The sequence below is a fragment of the Protopterus annectens genome, chromosome 13.part0 (genome assembly GCF_019279795.1).
Source record: "Protopterus annectens isolate FY-2018-M chromosome 13.part0, PAN1.0, whole genome shotgun sequence".
NCBI classification, from domain to species: Eukaryota; Metazoa; Chordata; order Ceratodontiformes; family Protopteridae; genus Protopterus; species Protopterus annectens.
The window spans coordinates 491,191,124-491,217,771 of record NC_056747.1 but is presented as its reverse complement, the minus strand read 5'-3'; the positions used below and the strand labels follow the sequence as shown (position 1 = coordinate 491,217,771).

The 26,648-nt window shown below is 41.2% G+C and overlaps 1 protein-coding gene across 1 annotated transcript in view; it reads right to left on the bottom strand.

Annotated features, from left to right (window-relative positions):
• MLXIPL (MLX interacting protein like) overlaps positions 1-26,648 on the bottom strand; it is a 211,053-nt gene that overhangs the window by 178,231 nt on the left and 6,174 nt on the right. The window contains exon 2 of the mRNA XM_044054848.1: positions 13,844-14,078. Within this exon, the coding sequence (XP_043910783.1) occupies positions 13,844-14,078 (235 nt within the window). The remainder of the gene's footprint in view (positions 1-13,843; positions 14,079-26,648) is intronic.

The window sequence follows — 26,648 nt, the reverse complement described above, 5'->3', positions numbered from 1 at the left end:
TGGAGGGCTGTGTGTTCCATGTGGTGTGGTGCAAGTGTTGACCTTCTCCTCTTGACCAGCTATTCCGGTCTTGGCTGGAGAGTGCGTGGCTTCCAATTTGGATATATAAGTGCATCGCTCACAAGTTTGAGTGTTGAGAGGTAAGAGGACAGGGTTGGCAGTTTACATGAGGCAATTGCTACATTGCCTCAGGATGCCCAAGTTCTCCAGGTTGATAGGAGAAAGCACAGGGAACTGACCTTTAGACAAGCCTGGAGGGGTGGCCATTAATAAGAAGTACTGGAGTTGTTTCCTTGTAGAATGTTTAGTGCTGATAGCACTTTTGTGTGCTATAATAATTGCTATAAGAAATCTGGTAAAGTGCTAGACTAATAAGGTAGTAAATGTGCAGGAGATGATAGAACTAGCAGATCTAAGGGAAAAATTGAACAGAAGTCTTTGGCGCTGCTCAGAAGCTTACAAACAGTCCTGGATACAACATATCTGTAACAGGACTAGACTAGTTACAGGAAAGGCGAGAAATAAGTATAAATTTGGCTTTTAAACCAGAAAATTAAAAGAGGTGCAAAAAACTTCCTAAATAGGCAATAAACTACAATCTCTGAGCCAGAAACCACTCCTCTTGTGGTAGATAGGCTACCTGGTGCTTACTACTCCCACTGATAAGCTAGAAGGCTTCTCTCAACACAAAAAGGCTTGGGGGCGGGGCTCAGAAGCTCGCAAACAGTCCTGGATACAGCAAATCTGTATCTGGACTAGACTAGTTACAAGAAAGGTGGGAAATAAATGCAAATGTGGCTTTTAAACCAGAAAGCTGAAAGATATGGAGAAAACTGCCCAAACGGCCAATAAACTACAATTTCTGGGCCAGAAATTACTCCTCTTGTGGTAGATAGGCTACCTAGTGCTTACAACTCACACTGATAAGCTAGAAGGCTTCCCCCAAGACAGAAAGGCTTGGGGGCTCAGAAGCTTACAAACAGTCCTGGATACGGTGAATCTGTATCTGGACTAGACTAGTAACTACAGGAACGATGGAACAAGTACAGTTGTATACATTTACCATAAATGTAGATGTTCGAGTGTATTCACTGTTGCAGTCCTAACAAATGGGTTATCCGGCTTCCGGTAGCCCTCAATCTGCCAGAATACCAAAGGTAAGTAAAAATGACATTGGTCGCCGTTGGTTGTAAAGGACGTCAGGGTGTCTGATACAAAGGGAGGCAGCCGATGTCGCTTCCTCAGTCTTTCTTGCCATAACAGTCAGGAGCCCCCAGAAAATAAGGCTTAAATCAAAAACCAATCTGAGAAAAAACAAATTAAGCCTGCACCAAAGGGAAAAGAGAATAGGAGAGGACATAAAAAGGGGAAAGAGGGAGGGAAACCAGGACTGCAACAGTGAATACACTCAAACATCTACATTTATAGTAAGTGTACACAACTGTACTATGTTCATCGTGTTTCACTGTTGCAGTCCTAAAAAACAGGTTGATTACCAAAGCTCAGAGAAAAAGAGGGGAGGAACCAACAGCATCAAGGGTTGGAGATAATGCCCTGCAACATCACAGTGGCAAACCCTGCCCTGGCTCTGGAAAACAGAGGCAAATTACAATGCTTTGTGAAAGTGTGAATAGAAGACCATGTGGCAGCCTTCAAAATGTCTTTAGTAGAGACACTCTTTAGAAAAGCTGCAGAAGTGGAAGCCGCTCTAGTAGACTGGGTCCTAGCCCCTTGAGGCAGAGCTTTGCCATGAAAGGAATAACAAAAGGTAATGCAATGTGCAATCCATTTAGAAATGGTCTGCTTAGAAATAGCCTTGCCCTGGGCTCTAGGGGCAAAACTAACCAATAACTGTGCTGACTTCCGAAGGTCCTTAGTCCTGTCCAGGTAAAACCTGAGCTGTCTGTGCACATCAAGAGAATGTAGGATCCATTCACCTCTATTGCGAGGATTGGGAAAAGAAGGTAGGAAGGTGTATGGACTGATTAAGAGTCAGGCTGGAGACTACCTTAGGCATAAAGGTGAGATTTAGTCCTCAGAGAGACTATCTGCATGGAAAATAAGAAAAGGCTCCATGGCCATCAAAGCTTGCAGCTCCAAAACCCTCCTTGCTGAAGTTATAGCCAAGAGGAAGGCAGTCTTCCAAGAGAGAAACTTTAAATCTGTAGAGGCAGCTGGCTCAAAAGGAGGAAGAGTGAGTTTCTCCAGAACAAAATTAAGATCCCAGGCTGGAGTAGGTGCTCTACTGGGAGGTTTTAGATTGCAAGCACCTCTGAGAAACATTTTCATCAGGGGACAAGAGAAAATGGGCTGTTCAGGAGAACAATGAGCAGAGATGGCTGAAGCATGGATCTTGATAGAGGAAAAAGAAAGACCACCCTGAAGCAAATCAGCCAGGTATTCCAGGATCAGAGGAAGGGAAAGTTGAGAAGCAGACTCCCCTCTAGCCTGCATCCATTGAGAGAACCTTTCCCATTTGCCAGCATAGGATTTCCTAATGCTAGGCCTCCTGGCCTCCCTCAGCACGTCAACCACCTGTTGGGAAAGGGAGGAAAAAAGGGAAGGAGTCATACAATGAGCCATGCTCCCAAATGGAGAGACTGAATATGAGGATGTAGAATATTTCCCCTTTCCTGAACCAAAAGATCTGGCCTTAGAGGAAGATGCCAAGAAGGAAGATGGGAGAGACTGTGAAGCAGCAGATACCAATGCTGTCTGGGCCAGTCCAGAGCTATGAGAATAGTCCTTGGACGTTCGTCCCTGATCTTCACTAATACTCTGGGAAGAAGAGGAAGAGGAGGGAAGGCGTACACTGATAGCAACGTCCAAGGGAAGGACAGAGTATCCACTTTCCAGGCTCTGCTGTGCTGCTTTCTGGTGCAAAAGAGAGGTAGCAGATGGTTGTCTGGGGAGGAGAAAAGATCTACCTGAGGAGTGCCCCAACGTTGAATAATGCTGTAAAAGACTGCTCTGTTGAGCTGCCACTTGTGAGGATCCAGGGTTTGCCTGCTCAACTGGTCTGCCAAAACACTGAGCCTTCCTGGAACAAACTGAGCTAGAAGATGCAGGTCCAGGGATGCTGCCATGGACCAAAGATTCATGCTTTGCTTGTACAGGGGGTAAGAATGAGTCCCTCCCTGCTTGTTGATGTACCACATGACCGTAGTGTTGTCTGTCCTGACAAGCAGGATCCCTGGAGAAAGAAGATGCTTGAAAGCCAGTAAGGCCTGCTGAACTGCAATCAACCCTTTTAGATTTATGTGCAGGTGCATCTGCTGGGTGTTCCAATGTCCCTGTATGCATCTGCCATCCAGGTCTGCTCCCCAGGTGTAGTCCGATGCGTCTGTAGTCAGAACTTGAGTGGCAAGAGGTGTCCGAAAAGGCATGCCTTTGTTTTGTAGACAGGCTGTTGCCCACCATAGAAACTCCGTCTGCAGGGATGGAAGCAGAGGAATCATCACATCCAGGTCCTCTGAGTGTTGACACCAAATGTTCTTGAGGTACCATTGCAATTTCCTCATATGCAGTCTTGCATATGGAATCATGAGAATACAAGATGCCATGAATCCCAGAGCTTGCAGGTACTTCCTTGCAGGGAGCTGGGACAGGCTTGTCAAGTCCTTAAAGTAAACTGAAAGAGTTGTCTACTACTCTTGGGTGAGATATATCATCTAGGTAGCCTGTGTTCAGACTCACTCCCAGGAATGTTATCTCCTTGGATGGTACCATTTTTGATTTTTCCACATTGAGAGTGTAACCCAGGGAAGACAGAAGTATCTTTATGAATTCCAGATCCTTTAATAGCTGCTCCTGAGAACTTGCTTGAATCAGACAGTCGTCCAAGTATGGGTAAATCTGAATTTTCTTCTGCCTGCAAAAAGCAATAACTGGGGCCAGGCACTTTGTGAAGACTCTGGGAGCAGTAGATAAGCCAAAGGGCAGCACAGAGAATTGGTAATGTTGCTCGCCCACTCTGAAACAAAGGTACTGCCTGCAACTTTCCCTGATAGGAAACTGCAGTTAAGCCTCTTTGAGATCTAAGGTTACCAGCCAGGAATCCTTTTCTAGAAGTGGTAGCAACTGATATAGAGTGAGCATTTTGAACTTTGGAATTACAAGAAAAGAGTTCAGAATGGAAAGATCCAGGATAGGATGCCAGGTGCCTTCTTTCTTTGGAAATGGGAAAAGCCTGGAATAAAAGCCCTGGCCAACCTGCTGAGCAGGGACTGATTCTATTGCTCCTAGACGAGACAGACAAAATTTGTTTTTCTGCTTCTGCCCTTTGGTTTGGAGGAACATCCGGGAATCCCTTGGGAGCAGGAAAGGTGCGGAAAGAAAACTTATGCCCTAGGGACACCGTTCTGAGCACCCATTTGTCGTCTGTGATAGTGGCCCAGACATCTGAAAAAAGGGCCAACCTTCCCCCTAAAGGACTCTCCCAGCAAGCAAGAATAGGCAGAAGATGTAAAAAGTCATTGAGTGTTTTGGTTGAGATGCAGGCTTGGAGCTTCCCCCTTTTGAAGTGGAAGCCTGCCAATACCTAGACCTTTGAGAGGTAGCCCCCCCCCCTAGAAGATTTGTAACCAAAAGCTTAGCCTTGACAGATTCTGGAAGAGGCTGTTCTCTGAGCCAAATGTGCCTTCTAATCACAGATCCAATAGCCATAGCCCTGCTGGAGGCCTCAAGGATGTCAAAACCACAATGCAAAGAATGCTTATTGACCAGACTGGCTGAAGTCAGTAAATCCTGCATGTCTTTACTCTCTGCCAAAAGAGGTACACTTGCTGTCCTAGACTTAATAGCCTCCAAGGTGTGCTGCTGGTTCTTCAGCATATGAAAAAGACAATTGGTAGCCCTAATAGCTAGGGTGACAGAGGTATAAACCTTCTTGCCCTACCTATCTAGGTTCCTAGACTCCCTGTCAGAGGGAAAAGGATTCCTGGTAACAGTGGCCTTAACTCCACTGGGGCCCTGAGAAATAACCTCTGGATCAGCCAACGGATTTCTGAAAAGAAACAGATGTGAATCAGGGACTCTGTAGTACCTGTCAGGTTTCCTGGGAGCAGGAGGAACTGAATTTGGAGACAAGGAATTTTCCAGAAAAATATCAACAACTTCCAACATAGGGGGAATAGCAAGTGGCCTATGCTGTGGTAAATACAGAAACTCCCTAATCAGTTTCTTTGATTGAGGATAATCCTGACTTTCCCATTTAAATTGTTCTTTGAGGGTATTTAAAGTATCACCAAAAGAGATATCCTCTGGAGGAGAGGCTGAAGGGATGGACTCCTCTGCATCTGAATCCTCAAAAGGAGAAAATGCCTCTTCATCAGCAGAAATGTTGGAAGAATCAGAACCTGAGCAGGACAAAGCCTCAGGGGAAACATCCCTACTCCTTTTAGAAGGAGGAGGCTGAGAGCCCCTAATCAGAGTCAACAAATCACTAGCCATTTTATCCATTTGGGATTGAGGGGAACAAGAAGATGCTGGAGCCTGGCTTTTCACAGGTGTACGAATGGAAGATTTACCTGCAAGCCTGAAGGATTTGGTAGGCCTGGCAACTGCCGACGTTGCAGCAGAGGTTGAAGGAAGAAGTTTACTGTCAGAATGCAAAACAGAGGCCTCGGACACCGGAGTCAGTTTAGCAGCTCCAGCTCAAGAGGCGACCGGCGACAGGACGGAAGGCAAAATGGATGCTGAAGACCTAAGGGACTCGAACATAATCAAGGCCTATGGTTTTACATCAGCGGACTGCAGGGACTGCAAAGGCATCTCACTGGCTACTGCCTGACGACCAACTTAATCTCATCTGAGGACTTCGCTTTCTGAGGCCTGCCGTGGTCCTCATCCTTACGTTTCTTCAGAACATCCGAAGCCTGAAGACCGGCAGACACCATACCAATGAACTTAGGCCAAACTCCAAAATGCCTAGCCAAAATCTTAGCCCGATGATGGATAGTACGTGGATTAAAGGAGACACAGAGATCACACTTGGGAATGTCGTGGTCAAGGCCTAAACAAATAATGCAATAGAAATGAAAATCTCTATGGGGAATCTGCTTTCCACAGGTAAGGCAATTACTAACTTTTTCTGACATTCATTAAGGCAAGAAAAGAGGATCCCCAATGGTGTACTTAGCTGTAGTAGACCAACTCTTGTATTCGGAAACCAACAAAGGTAAACTGCCAACTGGCACTCATGCATGAAAAGCTTCTGCTTCGGGCTCCGCGGCAAGGAAGACTGAGTAAGTGACATCAGCTGCCTCCTTTTGTATCAGACACCCTGACGTCCTTTAGAACTGATGGCAATCGACGGCATTTTTACTTACCTTTGGTATTCTGACCAACTGAGGGTTACCGGGAGCCGGATAACCCATTTGTTAGGACTACAACAGTGAAACACGATGAACACCACGGCATGTTAGACTTTAATTCTAGCACTGTTGTAAGATTTACAAAAGACTGTAGGACAGACAACTATGATGTCACATGGCATAAACAGAAGCATTTCAGTATGTCTGCAGCTAATCAATGTAAAAACAGAGGGATAAGACCTGATCTAGTTTCCATTTGTGAGGGTCTGCCCTTGTTCTGCTTAGCTTGTCTGCCACATAGTTTTGGTCCGATGGAATGTAGGATGCCTGAAGAGTGAGACTGTGCTGTGAAGCTATATTACAAGCTAACATGGCTAGTCTGCAAAGGGGGTATGACCTGTTTCCCCTTGTTTATTGATGTACCACATGACTGCGGTATTGCCTGTAACAACTTGAAGATGTTTAGGGGGTCAAAGATAATTCATACAGTTGATTGCCTTGATCAGTGGAAGCATCTCTCTCGTATTTAGGTGCTTGCATCTCTCCTTGATGTCTCACAAACCTTGCACTTTTACTCATCCTGAAACTGCTCCACGAGTAAAGTTCAAGGTGACTGTAGTGAATGACTGCTTTGGAACATGGAGGGAGGAGGGAAGACATGGATTTTAGGATATTTGTTTCCATCAAATGATTTCTTATGACAAGCCACAGAACTGGGAATTGAAAAGACAAAGGATGTTGGTGCTGGAATCAAAGAGAAATCAGATACCATTGTATCTTTCTCATGGGGAATTGGGACAGGGGTATCGTGCGAATCATAGATGCTATGAGACCTCAGTTCCTGAGGTATTCCCTCACAGCAGCTGAAGTCTGAGGGAAAAGCATTAGAAATAGATCTAGATATAGATTTATTTTTTTTTCGAGTGGAACAAATGCTCAAAATCACAATCTTGTGTAAAGGTGTCAGAAAGACTTTTTAATATTCTCTTGGAATCTCAGCTTGTGTAAGAGATGTCTTACCCAAGTGAGAGATTCCTGACACTTTGAAAAAGACTCTGCAATGATAAGCAAGTCATCTTAAATTTGGAAAAAAATGTAGATACCCTTTAGCCGGCAGTGAGATATAGCTGGAGCCTGACACTTTGTGAACACTGCAGTGGATAGTCCAAACAGTAAGGCACAGAACTGATAATGTTATCCAGACATACAAACGTTAAGAAACGCATGAAGTTTAGATGAATAGGGATGTGTTAGTAAGCATGTTTTATATCTAGTATTACCAGGAAACTTGAATGAGGTAGAAGAGTTAACAGGTTGTGAAGTGACATCATTTTGAATTTGGGCACTATCAAAAACAGGCTTAGGAAAGAAAGAAAGGTCCAGAACTGGGCCCCAAGCATTTTCTTTCTTTGGTGCTAAAATCATCCTTGTATAAAACCTTCCTCCACATGGGAAGGAGGAACTGGCTGGATTACACCCTGGGACAGCATGTGATGAACGACAGGTAGAAATAAGAGACAGGTCTTTTGAATGAGCGATTGCCCCCTGGAAATGAGAAATTTCCTCTCAGTTCCATCTGTAATCTTGAGGAATGCCTTCAGAACCCATTTGTTTGAAACTATTTAATACCAAAGAGAAAAGTGGAGGTTCAGACTTTCTGAAAGGGAAATGCACCTGTGGGGGTGGGGTGCGGAGGGAACAAGGTCCCTTTAACAGTTATTCTGACTTGTTTGACTGTCCTTGGTTTTAAGATGTTCTAAAAATTCTTTTTGGAATCCCTTGCTATCTATTCTTAAATGTCTGTTTACCTGCATTTTGCTGAGACAGTTTATTTTGGATTTTTTGGAGGGCTAAAATTGGATGTGGGATTACAGAATTCCTTAGAAATATGAAAAAGGGGAGCTGAAAAACCGTAGAGATTCCGTGTATCAACATACCCCTTTCATCACACATTTAATCACCTCTGTAGCAGAGGGGCCAAAAACTAAATCTCTATCCAAAGAAGAATTTAAAATCTCATTTTTAAAATAATCTGGGAGGTTCTGAGCATACAGGCAGGCAAACCTACTCAAAACAGAACCAGTAGCCTTAATCCTGGAAGAAATATCAACTGACTCATATGTACATTGTAAACAATGAGTGGTGACTTGTACAACAGAAGTAACTTATTTAAAGTAGATTTTACCTCACAAGACGAAACTGTAAACAAAGCATTCCTCATACTTTCACAACTGGTCAGAACAAACTAATATATGAATCTGACAATTCAAAATTCTGAAAATCAAATTAGCAGAAGCACACACTTTTTTCCTATACTTACTAAACATGTTCCCATCCTTAGAAAGAGTAGGATTGGAATTAACTTAATATTTAGCAGCAGTAGGATTAGGACTAGGATAGCTATAGCTCTGGGTCAAGTTCAGGAAGAGTGCATAAAAACTTTTAAAAGACTGAGAAACTTTATACAGGCTATCTGCCCTTTTAGAGGTAGCTGACTGACTATCAAGAAAACTACAAGCAGTAACACACACATCCTCCAAAGCTGACAGGACTGGAGGAATGAGTGAAGGTTCTGGAAATTCCTTCTGCAACAGCACACAGTATTTTATGAGGAGCTGAGAAACCTCTGTGTTCTTCTACAGAAAACACTGACAAGTTCTGGAAATAGGCTTGGAGAGAGAGAACCCCCCCCCCTTCAAAGGAGAATCAGAAATTGTGCTGTTATCCGAGTCTGAATCAGAAATAGGTTCATAGGTTCATACTAGGCTATCTGCCCTAGGGCACTTATAAGCCTAGCCCAGAGTTTTGTGGCTTTCACCACCCCTTTAGTTTGAAGGATACTATGCCCATTATTTTGCTGTGCCTCTGTCAAGCAGTGACACTGAGGTTATCCCTGGGGTATACCTGCGATCTCCCATCCATTGGTCAAGATTTCTCTTGAACAAAGCCAGCGAGGTGCTCTGCCTCACATGTACCGGGATTTTGTTCCACAGCATAGGGAGTCTCTGGGTGATGAATCTGTCCCTCCAGCACGTCCTATTAATAGCCGTGTTGAGGTTTAAGTCTCTTGCCCTAGTAGTTCTGATGGATTTAGATCTTTTGAGGTGAAGCATGTTCCCTGGAAAAGAGTCACCATATACAAACTGTCCAAATCTGAGGAGAAAACTATCTGTCCCTTCATCTTCCTGTCCTGATTCAAAATATTGAATCTCTTTAAGAAAGGAGGAATCCCTCTTTCTATAACTGGAAACTACTTTATAAGAAGGATCAGTACATTGAATTAATCCCGGAGGCAGACCCAGTAAACTACTCCTGTCAAATGGAATTTGAGTACAATATATATATTTGGATTTCTGTTTCTTTTTGACAGGAAATATGGGGTCAACAACATTACTCATGGCAGCAGCAGCTTCCCCAGGGATGGACGCAACATTCTGACAAAACAGGGAAGCCTTCCCTGCTCCCTCTCCCATGACCAACAAGAGTGGCTCTCCCTTATACACTAAGGGGACCCCAAAAGCTGCATAGAATGTGGATAAGCCCCAGTTCATAGTGGCTGTAAGTGCTACACCAGAGGGGTCTGGGGTAAAAGATAAGTGAGATACAACTAATGGCCACAGCAGATTCACTCACCTGTGGCTGGGGCGAATTGCTAGCCTGCTGTGATGGCAAAGGCTGTTTACTCAACTTTTTCTTTTTGTGGTTAGAAGTAGAACTGACTGTAGGACTGACAGTTTGTATATGGTGACTCTTTTCCAGGGAAAAGAAGGAGCAAAAGTCAGTACATTTCTTTAAGGTCACTTTTTTCATATAAAACCAAAAATAAAAAGCACTTTGCCAGCCCCCACACTATTTCTCCAGGGAAAAATGTTTTTCAATTACTTTGAATACCTTCTAAACTGACAGGTAAAAACAGCACTCTCATTTAAAAGGAGAATACAGTTTTGTGGCAATCCGTTTAATCCATAAACTCCTATTTTTAAAATAACTTTCCTGAACAGGAAAGTGTTATTAAACAATTTTTTTTTAAATTGACATTTTTTTCCTCAAAGGAAACTTATCTGCCCAGCAAGGGAACAGCTCAAGTTGAATGTCAATCCTTGAAAACTTCAGAACAGCATACTCTTCAGCAACAGGAGTGCTCTGAAGTACTTGGCACCCAAAGTGACCCAAACCTGTCTTTTTAGTCAGTTTACCCCAAGCTGACTGACAGTTCAGGTGTGTGGAAGGTTCCCTGAAGCTTTGGAAGCTGTCCAGTTGTTATATTCTATGCAGGCTATAACCCAAACAGCTAAGCCTACTGCAGTAGTGATTAATATGATGAACATCTGAAATGACCAAAGGAATCCAAAAAATAGACAGACTGACACAGTCAGTGTTTTTAGAGTCCAGTAATTGCACTACTCAAAATGTACCTGAAAAGGACATGTTAACCAATTCTGACTTGTCACAAATGACAAACTGCTCATGTCCATGATCTGAAAGAGTTACTTCATGAATGTGCGAGATAAGGTTTCCAGTGAGGTCTTGAGACCTGTAGTGGTTTCAGAAAGCAGTTAAGTAATAAAATGACTGTTGAAAGGAAAGTATGCTTAGAGAGTAAACATCTTCGGTGTTAGTGCTTAATGTAAACTGTTATAAATAAGTGTGAAATGCTTTCTACATGCTTTACTACATGCTTTCAAAATGAAAAGAATATGCACACAAACCTTATGATGTAAAAATATGCCTGTCTTAATCTCAAAAGAAAAGGTTCTTTTTTCAAAACAAGGGAGATGTGGTGATGTGGAAGAAGATTCAGGTAATATCACAGGAATCTCTAACAGTTCTGGGGAGGCTAAATGCAGGGACCAGGACACTTGATACCAGCTTAGACCCAAGAAGTATAGGTAAAGACAGACCAGAACCAGAACCTTATACATATATCATTGCCTGTTAAAAAGCCAATGCAGTTCATGCAGAACCAGCAAAATAGGGTGGTACTTACAAACCAAGATAAGAAGCTGGGTAGTGGATTTTGGCACAGGTTGTATGTGTCCAGGTTCTGAATCTGGAAGCTCCTATATATAAGTTCAACTGAGAAAATACTTAAGCATGAACAACCACAGGAAGGTTGTATAAATTGCTTGGTAATGGCAAAATTTCTCATATGGAAACGAGAATCTGCCAACAAATGACATATGGATTTTACAGTAACTTTATTATGGCTAATCCTCCTCAAAATCATAAATTGAAGAAGGTGCTACTCGATGGTGTTCTTTACTTATTTTTATTTTATCAATTGTTAACTGGCTGCATGGACTGGTCCACAGACCATTTTCAGCCACAAACATGGTCAATAGAGCAAGGTAATACAGCAGATAAACACAATAGTCAATCAACCAGCATGTTTTTGGGAGACAGAAGGAAAGCAGAGAACCTAGGGAAAACTCAGGATAACATGCAAACTCTACACACATGCACACATGTGTGCATATATTGTAATCAGGAATGAGGATTGAACTCACCACCAGCCGGAGCTGTGAGACAGAGATGTTTCCACTAAGCCACCAATACTGGAAAATACATAACAGTTTTAAATGAAATTTCACACACCAATAAAGTTACTTTAGGTGCAATGCAGCATTTTATAGACAAAATCCTTAAAAGGAACTATGGTGAAATAAACAGCTCTGTAAGTAAACTTACTATAACAACAGATGTTCAAAATATCTTTACTGCAGTAGTCTTAATCGTGGGTTACATCCTGGATAGGATATCACAGCCAGTCAACTTCCGGAACTTAAGGGCACCATCCGCATGCCCAAACCACTATCGGCTGAAGCAGAGCTGAAGAAAACTATTTCTTTCCATTTTAGAGAGGGAGTATAGATCCCTAAAAGATGTTAATGCTAAGCAAAATTCCAAGTCCTTACCCTAGCAACAAAAATAAGGAGGAGGGAGGGAGTGGCGGCTGCAGCAATGATCATTTGAGCATCTGCCATCACAGTAAATTTACTTACACAGCTGCACTATGTTTATCATTTGATCACTGCTGCAGTAGCCTTAGCTGCATGGGTAGATTACTGTAGCTTATACTGACTGAAAAGAAGAGGAGGAGGAAAAATGAGGGTCCAGGTGCCCCTGGAAAATATTCCTAGCAAAGTCTGCCCTAGCCCTGGAGAATGACCTTAGTTTGTGTGTGCTTTGTAAAGGTATGCAGAGAGGACCAAGTTGCTGCCTCTAGAATACTTCTAGAATTCACTCCTTTCCAAAAAGACACTGATGAAGACAAGGCCCTTTTAGCTTATGCCTTAACTTTTCCTGGAATTGCATTACTATGTTAGTTATAACAAAAGTAATAGCATGTGACAACCATTTGAAAACAGTCTATTTTGACACGTGTTGCTCTGTTTAATTACTTTCATAAGAAATGAATAACTAATCAGTGTTTCCTGAAGGTTTTAGTTCTGTCAAGATTATATTTGAATTGTCTGTGGGTATCCAGAGTATGAAGAATCCCTTGTCCCTCATTTCTAGGATCTGGAAAGAAGTTGGGGGGGTGAATAGTTTCACTCAATGTACACTTGGATGCCACTTTAAGCATAAAGGAATGATTTATTCTCAAGGAAACCCTATCTTTATGGAAAATGAGATAAGATTGACCCACCATGAGAGCTTGCAACTCGTACACTTTTCTTGCAGAAGTCAGAGCAAGGTGAAAAACTGTTTTCCATGTTATGAACATCAAATTACCCTGGTGGGCTAGTTCAAATGGAGCAAGAGTTAAGTTTTCCAAAACAAAGTTGAGATCCCAAGGAGGAAAAGTGACCTGTTTTCTAGGAGGCCTAGTATGCAACACCCTTTCAAAAACATTTTCACATGGGCATGTTTTCAAAGGGAAGGATCCATGGTTAGGTATGCTGAAATGGTTGACAGAGTAACCTTGATAAAGGAGTATAAAAAGCCCTAGGATAACAACTCACACAAAATAGTATAGAACCAGAGAAATATTAGCTGTATGAGTGTCCTGGTTCTTGACTCAGCACCAAATAGAAGATCTTTTCCATTTACTAATACATGAGCTGATAACAGTTTGGGTGCATGGAAAGTGCCCTTAAGTTTTGGAAGCTGCCCATTTATCACATCCTATGCAGGATATAACTTATATTGCTACAGGTACTGCAGCAAACAGGGATCAAATTATGTACATTCTAAGTATTAGACTTTTACCAAAGTTCTGATGTTCTACTATACCTTAACTATGCCGGATAAAAAAGTAGTCTAACATGTAAAATTAAGACAATGCAAAACTGCACTGCAGGATCTAGAATAGAAAAGTGTAAAATAGTGTGCAGAAGAAAGCCCCAGCATGAGAATGAAGCAAACATTTTGTACTGATAAACACTTGTTGATACATTTTAGAGATGATATGCAGGACCTAAGCATTTCCATGTAGAAGTGTTTAGTAAATAAGAGTGGTGGATGAATCATCAGATATTTCACTGTTCACAGTGTAAATCCATTAAGACAAAAATGTTTAATCTTACCACAGGTTGATACTGGGGATAGTTTTTCTCTCTTGGGAATGACCAGTGGTCCTGTAGGTGATGGTCCTGATGTAGGTGTCAGCAGTGGAGTGGGCACTGAATTGGGAGGACTGTTATGCAGAGACACTGCACCAGAGTGAGGACAACTAGATAATGGTAGTGCTGATGAGTTAAACAAGTTTGATTGAGACAGTCTTGCAGTGCTGTTGCAGTGAAAGTCAGGAATTCCACTGGACTAGAGTAAGAAAGAAAACAAGTCCCTAAGTAATGCACAAATATAATGTTTTATCATGTTTTCTTTAAAAAACTTCAAAGATGTAGAAAATAAGAACTAGGCATTCTTTACATGTGGCCTTCTATTAGCAAATTTACATTTTCACATTTTATAGTAACAAAACCTACATTCTAAACATGACAGCCAGTCAGTCACCCAATAACTATTTTAGCAATCTAAAATAAAGCAGGTTACATCTGAAGAGAAGTTTTATTTTACAACTTCAAAATATTTGTGTCATTTATTTGTCATAGTTCTAGGATGACAGGATTTTTTTAAGTACAAAAGCTAGTCATCTGAAATATTTATGGTACCTGAAACAATATTTGCAAAGTTATTAAAGTCAAACTACAAGCAAAATGCATAAACAGATAAATTGAAACCTACACTAGGCACCAAGTGTCAGGTACTTTATTTACCCTGTGTTTCCACTATGGCAATAAACAAAGTGACAGTTAAAGCAGGTGAAGAAAATCCTCCATAAAAGTTTCACGGTTTCATAGTTTCATAGTTTAGTACTAGGCTATCTGCCCTGGGGCATTTGTAAGCCTAGCCATAGTGATGTGGCTTTCGCCACCCCATGAAATGGTACAAAAATGCACAAAAAATGCACAGAGTAGATTTAGAATACTGTGCCTCTGTCTAGTAGTGACACAATGAAGGCCCCCTTATATAATAGAATTAGTTTACTGTGCCCCTGTCAAGCAGTGACACAGATGTGACCCCTGGGGTAAACTTACGATCTCCCATCCACTCATCAAGATTTTTCTTGAAGAGAGTCAGTGAGGGGCTCTGCCTAACATGACTAAACGCCAAAAAGTGTATAGTCATCCCCTTTGGCAAAAACAAAGTGCCCACAAATTACCACATAGGTGGTAATCCATTAAGTACAGAAGAAGTCATTAGGGACCTGGGGACCCAAGTTGATAGCAATCTCTCATTTGACAACCATGTGGCCAAAGTGGTTAGAAAAACATTTTATATAGCCCACCTAATCATGAAGGGATTCACATCTAGATCAGGGGAGGTCATCGTGCCTCTTTACTCATCCCTCATCAGGCCCATAATTGAGTACAATGCCCCTTTTGGGATGTACCTTACCAGACACCTGCAGCAACTGGAAAGACCCCAAAAGTACCTCACCAAGAGGATCAAAGGGCTCAAACAGATGCCATATGCTGCCCGGTTAAAGAAACTCCAGCTCTACTCAGTGGCATACCGCCTGCTCAGAGGCGATCTGTGCCTGACATATAAAGCCATGTCCAACCCGGAATTAATGGACATGCTGCACCTCAGAAAATCCAAATCCCATCGAGCTATGCGCTCGAGAGACTTGAACCTCAGCACTGAAATAAGTAGGACATGCTGGAGGGACAGATTCATAACCCAGAGGAATAAAATCCCAGTCCAGGTTAGGCAGAGTCCCACATTGACTCTCTTCAAGAGGAATCTTGATGAGTGGATGGGAAATCGTAGGTTTACCCTGTCTATCACTTCTGTGGCACTGTTAGACAGAGGCACAGTATACTAACCTCAAAAAAAGGCATAGCAAAATTAATTTAAAATGGGTGGCGAAAGCCAAACACATTCTGGCTAGGCTTATAAATGCCCTAGGGCAGATAGCCTAGTATGAACATATGAACCTATGAACTGGGATCTTGTTCAAAAGCATGGGAAGCCTCTGGGTTATGAATCTATCCCTCCAGCATGTCCTATTCATACTTGTGCCGAGGTTTAAGTCTTTAGCTCTCGTGGTTCTGATGGATTTGGATTTTTTGAGGTAGAGCATGTCCATCAGATCCTGATTGGACATGGCCTTGTACATCAGGCAGAGATCACCTCTGAGCAGGCAGTATGCTACTGAATAGAGCTGGAGTTTCTTTAATCTGGCAGAATAAGACATATGTTGGAGACCCTTGATCCTCTTGGTGAGGTACTTTTGTGGTCTCTCCAGCTGTTGCAAATGCCGGGTGAGGTACATACCAAATGGGGCATTGTACTCAATCATGGGTCTGATGAGGGAGGAGTATAGCGGCACAATGACATCCTTGGATCTGGATGTAAATCCCTTCATGATGAGGTGTGCAAGGTAGAATGTTTTTCTAACCACTTTGGCAACGTGGGTGTCAAATGAGAGGCTGCTGTCGACTTGGGTCCCTAGGTCTCTGATTACTTTTTCCATACTCAGTGGGTTGCTGTCTATGTGATAATTTGTGGGTACTTTGTTTTTCCCAAAGAGGATGACTATACATTTTTTGGCATTTAGTTTAAGGCCGTGACTCCGGCACCATTTGTCCATTTCTGTGAGGCCTTTTTGTAGGATGTATGTGTCCGCTGGTGTATCGACTATGGCGCCTAGTTTGCAGTCATCTGCGAACTTTGTCAGCCACAACCCTCCCATGTTTGCTTTAACATCTGAGAAATAAATGCCGAACAAGAGGGGTCCCAGGACAGATCCCTGTGGGACACCACTTGTGACTGGCTTTGAGTCTGACATTGCTCCAGTGATTTTAACTTTATGGGTTCTGTCCTTTAGCCAGTTTGCAACCCATCTAGTGACATAAGGGTTTACATTTAAGCTGGTGAGCCTATCTATGATGCCTGAGTGAGGTATTGTGTCGAAGGCCTTAGCCAAGTCCAGGTAGGCTGTATGGACTGCTTTGCCCTCATCAATGACTCTAGTGACTGTTTCGAAAAAGTCAACCAGGTTCAAAAGGCAGGATCTGACCTTTACAAAGCCGAACTGGGTGGGGTCAAGTGTCTGTAGGTCCCCTATGTCTCCGTTTATGAGTTCCATAATGATTCTTTCCATAGCTTTGCAGACCAGGCTGGTTAAGCTTATGGGGCAGTAGTTCCCAGGGTCTGTAGAGGTACCCCCTTTGTGGAATGGGACCACTGTTGCTGTACGCCAGTGTTCAGGTACATATCCTGTAGTAAGGCTAAGGTTAAATAGCATTTTTATGTGCGGGTTTAGCTCCTCTTGGAGTTCACGTAGCACGCAACCCGGGATACTGTCAGGTCCCATTGATGCTGTGTTTTTAGCTTTGTTGAGGGCGGTTCTCACTTGGACATCTGAGATGACAGGGAGATTACATTCAGTTGGGATAAGTATTTCTTTTTTTGGGGGTGAGGGAGGGGAGAAATTTGCACTGAACCTGTCAGCCAGAATGTTGGCAATATCTGTGGGTTCAGTGTATTTTTTGTTGTTGTGAACTAACTCTGAGCATATCTGAGGGTTTCCGCCCAGGTTTCTAACATAGCTGAAGATGGATTTGTGGTTATCTTTAGTATCCTTAGCGATTTTTCTCTCAAAGTTGGCCTTGGATGTTTTTATGAGAGAACGTAATGTAATGAACTGATGAGTCTGCAGGCTGCACATAAGCACTTTAAAGGAATGTATTTTCTACCCATAGATTCCACAACCTCCCAATCAATGTACTGTTTAGGAACAGACTACCATCAAATTCAAAAATATTATTTTTTAAACAAAAATATAACAATTCCTTAACATAATGTGTCCTGGGATTGTCCCCCAAAAATGTTGTATTGCTTCTAAACCATAACAGTATTGTATATTTGTATATAAACTAACCACCTCCACTGTTATGAAATACATATCTTCTGTCCATCCTATTCCTTTAATTTTATGCAAAAAATCAAAAGAATCCTTGATATATGAGGGAAGTTGGAAGACTTTCTCTTTCAAAAATTCATGCAAAAAAACAGTGAGAGATATAAAGAAAAATAAGAGTATTAGCCCTGTAGCAGAACATTTTAATACAGTACACTTGGGGGACTTTAGCAGTTTTAAAATAACAGTTTTGGAACAAATAGTACAACAATATGAAAGTGGTGAGATGCTAAAACATTTATTGAGAAAAAAGGAATCTATTTTATCATTAAATACAATACTTTACAACCCTATGGATTAAATAATGTAATTGGCAAAATTTTATTTAGAGAGTGTTTTACTTTAAGATAAAGTAGTGCTTAGTTTTAATTGAATGTATGTAATTATGTAATTAATGTTGTCCTAAACAGTATATAAAGAAAGGTTTTACAATTGATACAATTTTACTCTGTAAAGGTTGAGTGTGGCCGAGGTGCTAAGAGAAAATTAATTGTGGAATTAAATTGCTTATGGTGAACATAAGAACGCATTTTCACTGGTTCTTCTTTCGCTTTGTTGTTGTATGGTTTTCAAGGGGTGCTTTGGTAGTTTTAAGAATAATACCTCATATCTAGTTTGCTGCTCCTAGACTTACAGAGTAGTGAACAATAAAGAAAGAATGGAAACTGGGGCTCAAACAAGGAACAGTGGTTCCTCCAATACCCTTTGATTTTTCCAAGAGTAAAGCAAGGAGGGGTTGGTTGGTGGGAAGTTGAGGAAGAATGAAAACGTACAACACAGATGGAACATTATGGTGAGTACATTAACTTTTTCATCTGAGGATGTCATTTTCATTCATTCCTCAACTGTTGAGACACAGTCCTCAGCTACCTACATCCCGGGAGGACTCTATGGAATGATATTCCGGAACACAGCTGAGCCAAAGCCTACTCTTCCCCTAGAGACCAGGTCCAATTTGTAATGAGCAATAAAGGTATTAGGATTAGTCCAATTTGCAGCTGTACAGATTTCATCCAAGGAAGTTCTTGATCAAAAAGATTGAGAAAATCACCATAGATCTAGTGGAGTGAGCCCTTTGGTGGTTTCAGTAAGGACAAACCCACTTTTTTCATAAACAAAGATAATACAGTTGGTCAACCATTTGGCCAATGTCAATTAAGAAGCTGGTTTGCCTAACTTTGAATCAGAAAAAGAAACAAAATTGTTTGAATTTTTTCAAATCTTTGGGTCTGTGCAGGTAAAAACATACTGTTTGTGGACATCCAAAATGTGCAACATATATTCTCCTTTGTATGAAAAATTTGGAAAGACAACTGGAAGGTTGATAACCTGATTAATATTGGATTCTGACATCACCTTTGGTAAAAAGGAAGGACTGAACCATAGAGAACCCCTATCTTTGTGAAAAATTAAATAAGGAGGTTGAGAAGACAGAGCCTTAAGTTCATACACTTTTCTGGTAGAGGTAATATCAACTAGAAAAGCCATTTTCCATGTGAAAATGTTTACATCAGACTTAGCTGATGGTTCAAATGCAGGTTGCTTCAAGGCCTGAAGAACATTTAAATTTCTTCTTTTCCTGTTAAACCAAAAACCAGCCACCAGAACAAGTCGGTCTAAAAAACTGTACGTAGGGTAAAGAAAAGTTCAGGTTTTATTTACCTTAAAAACCAAGCACTTTCATCTGCCTGTATCATAAGACTTCATCAGAAAACTGAACACAGTATCCTGTATGGCTTTTAAACTCTAGGAATTGGTCACATGCTCCCAAAACAAAAAATAAAACTTTTTCTATTGGTTAAGTGACATTCTAAATAACTATGTAGCAAATTCACTGCATTGCAATCACACAGATTCAGTGTTCATTTAAATACAAGTCAATAAAAAGTTACAATATTTAAAATTTTAGTTTTAAAATACATTGATAAGTAAAATAAGTTGAATGACATATGAGTGAACTTACTAAATACAAAGGCAGATCAGAGTAAATGGCTGCAACATCCCTGGTCTTAATGAAACTTTATCAATAGGCAGTATTTTAAAACTAAAATCTTATACAGTGCTTTGTTGACTTGTGTTTAAATGAACACCGGTCTGTGTGTTCACAATGCAGTGAATAGTTACAGAGAATAGACCCTGTTTTTTATGTTTTTAGTTCATCTACATCACAGTCAATATTTATGCACTTATTGTTTTGATTACTGTGTGAAAAAACATTTTAATGTTGACTTCACTGATTTATTTATATAATGCATGTCTGTATCTTTAAATTACAATTGGTCATTAATTAGGGAAGTATTTCCTGCCTTTGTTTGTATAAATAGCTGAGTTTTGTAATGTTCCGTTTGTTCTGATGAAGTCCCATACTACTAGGAATGAAAGCACTGAACTAATTTTATATTTATCATTAAAGTATTTATTACTTTTTACCCCTGTGTGGTTAGTGGTGCATCCGAGATGGCTTTTAAACCAGGATTCTCTGTTTTGGTGATATACCAGGCCACCAACATATTGTCTGTTTAAATCACAACAGTCCCCGTTGGGAGAATGTCTTGGATGGCCTGCAATGCTAGAAGGGCAGCTTTCATCTCTAGCAACTTGATATGCATGTTGTGCTCTTCGGGGGACCATGTGCCTTGGGCCGTGCTTCCCAAGAAGCACCCCCCCCACACACACACACACACACACACACACACACACACACACACACACACACACACACACACACACACACCCTGAGAGGTGTCCATTGTCACAGTGTCCTTGGGTTGAGTAAGGACAAAGGGGTGGCCTTGTATTTGACTGAAGTGGATCCACTAGAGAATGTAATTCTTGCAAGCGTGTGTTATTTTGACTGGAATGGATAATGGTTGTTGGAGAACAGACCACTAAGTTGCAAGTGTCCATTGAAGGATTCGCATATGGAATCTTGCCAGTGGTAAAAGGGTGACTGCCACTGACATGGACCCAAATGCTTGAAGTATCAGACTGGCTGAAAGAGAAGAATTGTGAATGATCATTTTGACTTGGAACTGAATTTTCTGAGTCAGTCACAGAGGAAAAGAAGCTATTTGATTAACTGTATTGAAACGAGCACTAATGAATTCCAGAGTTTGACTTGGAATGAGTTGAGATTGGTTGGAATTGATAGATATCGCTAGATGAGAACATAGCTAGAGTAAGTAGTCCCATGCTTGAATTAGTTTGTTGATATCCAAAGATAGGTCTCCCGTCCCCTGTCTTTTTTGGCACTAAAAGAATCTTGAATAAGTTCTGGACTCTCTCTCTGGTATGATGAGACCTCTTGGATGACTCTTTTTTCCTAGCAGCTTGTTTATTTCTAGTGCTGCTACATCCCTCTTGACTAGGTGGAACATTGGGGAGTTTTGTGAAATTTAATGGGGGTGGGTAGGAAAATAGTATAATATAACCTCTGGATATTATCCTTCTCACCCATGAATCTATTGTAATTTCTAGTCAGGCTCTCTGGTGCATGGATAGATGACCCCTGACTGTCTCCAGAGGTGGGCAGTTGGGCCTCCTTTCAGGAGCGCTGAAAGGATCTGTAAGAGAAAGTATCCCTGGATCCCTGATTAAGAGGACCACCTCTGCCACAGGGGCAGAGTCTTCCATTTGAGTTCCCCCCTCTGCACCTAGGGGAATGGTCTCCAAGTGCATCTTAGAAGGGGCCCTGGGATTTCTTGAACCACATCTTCCTTTCACCTCATTGGTTCCTAGAAAAGGTTCATTGAGGAATCGAAAAAAGTATGCCCACAGCAGACAGGGGTTTCCCCTTCTGCTCACACCTGGTGTGTGTGTCTTTCACTTTGGGGTAGAATAAGGAGGTTCTGTCAAAGGGAGCATTGACAAAAGAAGATTTGAAGAGTTCTGAAAAATCATATAAGCACATCCAGGCATGTCTCTTAATGGTAATGCCTGAACTTGCCATTTGTGAGATACCTTCAGCTGCATGGGAGATAAGCCTCATGGACAAATTTGAAACAGAAAGTAGGATAGACAGCTGCAAGAAAATAGTACTCTCTACCTAGAAAGATATGGCCCAAGAGAGAGATCTGGAAAATTGTTTGATCAAATCCCTCTGAAGTCTTGTGAAATGTGCCAAATAATTCAGCGACTTAGAGGTGAAGGTCACTGAAGCATAGAGAGACACTTCCCAAACCTGCCCAGCTCCCAAGAATCCCTGTTACGGGGGAGGGCAGAGGAACTTTGCTTGGGAAGTTCCTTTCTACTGGCTGCTACTAAGACCATGGCATCAACAGGTACTCCTTTACTCCAGTGTGGTCTATCTTTAGGTGGTGTGAGGATCCATTCTGGTCTCTTAGGGATTGGCTCAGTTGTTTCTGGTTCCTTCTACATCCATCAAGAGAATAAATCTATGAATTCATTGGTGGGCAAAGTCACCCAGGAGGTAGATGGGTCAAGCCTGAAGGCCTCCAGAAATACTGATTCCTCTTGGAAAGGGTTACTGGTGGGAACAACCACCCCTTTCTTTTAGGAGTTCTAAGATGTGTCCAAATGAGACATCACTGGGTGGTGACCTGGGGGACCATTCTCCTTCATCAAAATCAGTGTCCTCAGTGACAGACTCTTGTGGAGAGTCTAAGTGCCTCCTTGGTGGGGTGCTCTGGGTAGGTATCACAAGTGATAACAATATCCTGTTGGGTGGCCTGGAGACTAGTCTGGGCTGGCTGAAGCTCTGGATGAAAATCGAATGGGATTGGGAAGTTGAAGGTGAGGAGGATAGAGAAGTCTGAACTCTAGGTATAGAGAAAGCCCTCTCCACTACCTTGAAAGCAGAGTGCCTGGGAGAAGCAGAAACCAATGGGTCTGACAAAGCAGGCTTATGAATCATCGGCTCCTGCTGTCCCACAGGCAAACCACCTGAGGAGGGAGTGGGAGCTGAGCTATCTAACTCCGAAGCTCAGAGGGGAAGATATAGCTCAGACAACTTCAGAGTCAAATCCAACAGCCCAAAGCCAGTGCCGATGCTTTGGCTCTGAGAGTCATCCGGCTCCAAAGTACTTGGGGCCAGACAGCTCAGAGACACCAATGGCTCTGAAACTGAAGCATGGATCAGAGAAAGAGTTATGACTGGAGTAGTGGTACTAAAGAGGGTCTCCGGACCTGATGGGGTTAGAGCCAAAAGGACTCCCATTTGTATTTACGTCCTGAAGAACGTCCTCATCATTATGTCCACATCTGCCTCAGACAGGCTCCTGGAAGACTGAAGGGAAGAAACTGTGGACGACTGTCTTGTGTGGCAATGTGTAGACTGCTCCAGAAAAGGGAACTGGAGCTGAGAGGTAATCAACTTCAACAGCAGTTGAGGAGATAGGGTTAGGGGTAATTTGTCAGATCTTTACCTCAGAGCCGATGTACTTGGATCTGACTTTTTTGTTTAAAAGGCGGCTCTGAGGATGGAGCCAAAGTTGAAGCAGATGTGCTTTCTGGACATCTCTTACAAGATTCCTTAGAAAGAGAATCTCCCTTTTTCTCCAGTCTCTTGGGGGTTTGAGCCCCAGAAGTCACTGGTGAAAATTTTGAAGGTAGCAAGCCCCTAAGGATTAATTTGTTTTTCCAGTCAGTCACAGAGTGGGAGTTGAATCCCTTGCAAATGTTACATTATGTACCTAAATGTCTTGGTCCCAGACAGTAGAGGCATTTAGAATGTGCATCAGAGTTTGCTATTTTGTGGCTGCACTCTACATGTTTTTTAAAACATGAAGCCTTATCTGACCTTTTTAAGTAAGGCAGATAGAATTTGAAAGGACTGAGAGAAAGTTTTTTTTTTAAATAGTTGAAAGGGGAAAGTAAGAGAAATTAACAATGGTGGTAAGAGAGAGAGTACTGTTAAGTACAAAAAAGGGACAGAATACCAAGGAAAAGAGTTAAAAGGAGGAAAAGACAATACATATACTAAGTACAATAATAATAAGGAAAGCACAGGGATAACAGAAGCTAAACTCAAAAACGTTAGAAAACGCATGCTTGAAAGTCCTCGATCTACATCCAAATGCTATGGCAGTGAATGAGATCTGAGGTATGTGACTAGGGGATTGTGGGTAAAGGGAAGAGCTCAAAGTTCAAGTGCTCTATGATCTGGAAGAGGAGGCCAAATTAGATCCAAGGATCAGATCCGAACCCAACAGTTGTGGAATGAATGAAAATGACAATATCAGATCTATTTTTGTTTTCTCAAAAGATCACTACTTTTGTACTCCCTCATGTGACAATTCACTCAGTCATATAAGGTACATGAACTATGCCAAATTGTGCATAAAACCACCATATACAAACACCAAAGCAATCCAAAACATATTTTTAATAATGAATCAATTCTCCCACCTCACAAAAGACCCTGGGCATACCACTCAACTTTTAGCATATGGAATATGGACAGGGACAAAAATAATGGGGGGGGCAAAGGCCCAAAACAGGAACATATTTTAAATATTGCTCTAATAAACTTAGAAAGTTGCTAGAATAATAGGATTTGCATTCAGATACATTTTCTGAAGGATATAAAGACTGAACGTTGCTAGAGTAACAAGATTTGCATTCAGATACATTTTCTGAAGGATATAAAGACTGAAACTCATATGTCTGTCTATTTAATACTGTCAGTCCTCAAAGATTTTCCAGAAATCCACAAATGTTATGAGGAATAGACCAAAACATCAGCAAAAATCTGGACATTCTGCAAAAATCTGTAAAGTTGAGAGCTATAACCCTGGATTTTGCAGTCTGGCTTTTTCAATGCCATAGGACCATTATATATCTTAGTAAAATTACTTGACAGAAAGTGAAAACCTCTGAATAATGTCAGGAAGTGAAATTTTAGAAAAATGTAAACAATCAATTGAAAAATGACAGTAAAATACAAAAATAAGTAAAATTATAGAATAGGTATTTTCAGCAGCAAATCCATAACATGCATTTTTTTATAAATCTCCCTTAGAAGGCACAGGCAGAAACATAGTATCATTCTGAGAAGCAGGCATACTTACAAAACCATTAAGGAAACACTGATAACTACAGTTCATACTGAAAGCTACTGAAAAATACCATTGAGCTCCTCATTCAACTCTGGTTTAAAGAATGCACACACAAGAATGATCCCATCATTTTTCCTTATAATCCAGCAACTTATGTTTTTCTTTTGCAGTAACTGGTCCATAATCTATGTTTAAACTTATTAAAGTGAATTGAACTATGGTGCGAATCTTTGTCTGAAAACAGCACTCCTGTCTTATTGGCATCTAATGTCACTTAAGTATACTTCCACTCGTAATTCCCATGGAAGGGACAACTGTCCCACAGGTTCTGCATGAGTAGAAACCCATATAAGGTTTACTATTACAATTCTGAACCATATAGTCATGAAAATAAAAATCCTTAGACCATACCAAAAGACTAAAATGCTGAAGACCACAATGTCCAAAAATCTGGTAATGAATCTCCCTACCAATGTGAACCTAGAAACAAGTACTAACAAGGACCCCCTGGGCTGTGGACCAATGAGGCAGAGAGGCAAGTCCAGAAGTTCAATATTGTTTTGATGTTTTCATATTATGATGGTCTCAGGATTTTGATTTTTAAGATTTTGCAGTTCAATATTGTGATAGTAAACCACAGTTCCCCATCAAGTCATCTATGCCATCAGCTTACTACATATGTAAACTTCCCCATCCACCTCAAAAAAACTGATAAAAAACTTAGTGTATTTCTAAATTGCAAAATGGATCCAATACTAAGCTGGAGAAAACCTGCAGTCAGGATGCCAACAAAATGATCTAATTTTAAGAATCTGGTAGATTCCTAGCTTGGTAATGGGGCATATGACCTGGGTGCTAATGGATGCAAACTCTCCACAATCTCAATGAGGCTCTGTGTTTGCTGTGTCAGGTATATTGAAACATTGTAAAGTCCATTGTGGTACTAAAACAAAAGAATAATATATTTCAACAGTTTTTCCCAATACTTTAAACTTGAAAACCATTATACCATTATGCATTTCAGAAGGCACTAACAAAACATAAAACAATTCTAACTAAAAAAGTATACCATGTATGCATTTATTCAATTCTGACAAAGAAGCAAGTAACTTCTAAACTAGTAGACACTAAAATGGATGAAGGCATCATCATTCTCAATTACCTTTGATAAACCTGATAAGAAACTTTATACATTTTAGACTGACACATCAAAGCCAATATGCTTGCATAAACCATATAATGTAAAACTGGGCCTGTCTTAGGCCAAGTGGACCTATGTGCCCTAATAGGACCCCACTCCCACAGGGGGTGCTGTATTTGGCTGTGGCAAGATCATTATGCCTTTTGTGGCCTACAAGACTTGCCCAAGAGTCACTACAGTACAGAGCAAGGCATTTTCCTACCTGTGGTATTGCTTCTGAATCTCATCAGTGGCACAGACTACATTTTCTGTCATTCATTCCACTAGTGGTGAGTACATTATTATTTCTGTGACACTTGTCAGACTAGCATGACTTACAGTGTTAGCTGCTCATTCTCCATTAGTAGTTACTTGCTGCTGCTGCTGGATGCTCAGCAAGGTTTTCAGCCTAAAACTGAGGTTGAATTAACCATCTGGTTTTGTGTATCTTCTAATGTAAAAGACAGCATGACCATATTTAATATGATGACTGAGAGTGGTTCTGTGTTTTATTTATTTCTCTTGCCAACATGAGATATATGGCTGGTTCTTAATGAACATAATTATAAAAAAAAAATAACTATGGAACAGTCAGCCTTAGGCAGTATGAAAACAGACATAAGTAAGCACAAAGAAACATACAAACAAAACTGAACAGATATTCCAATGTGGTGACTTCTAATTGCTAAGACTTGTGACAGAAT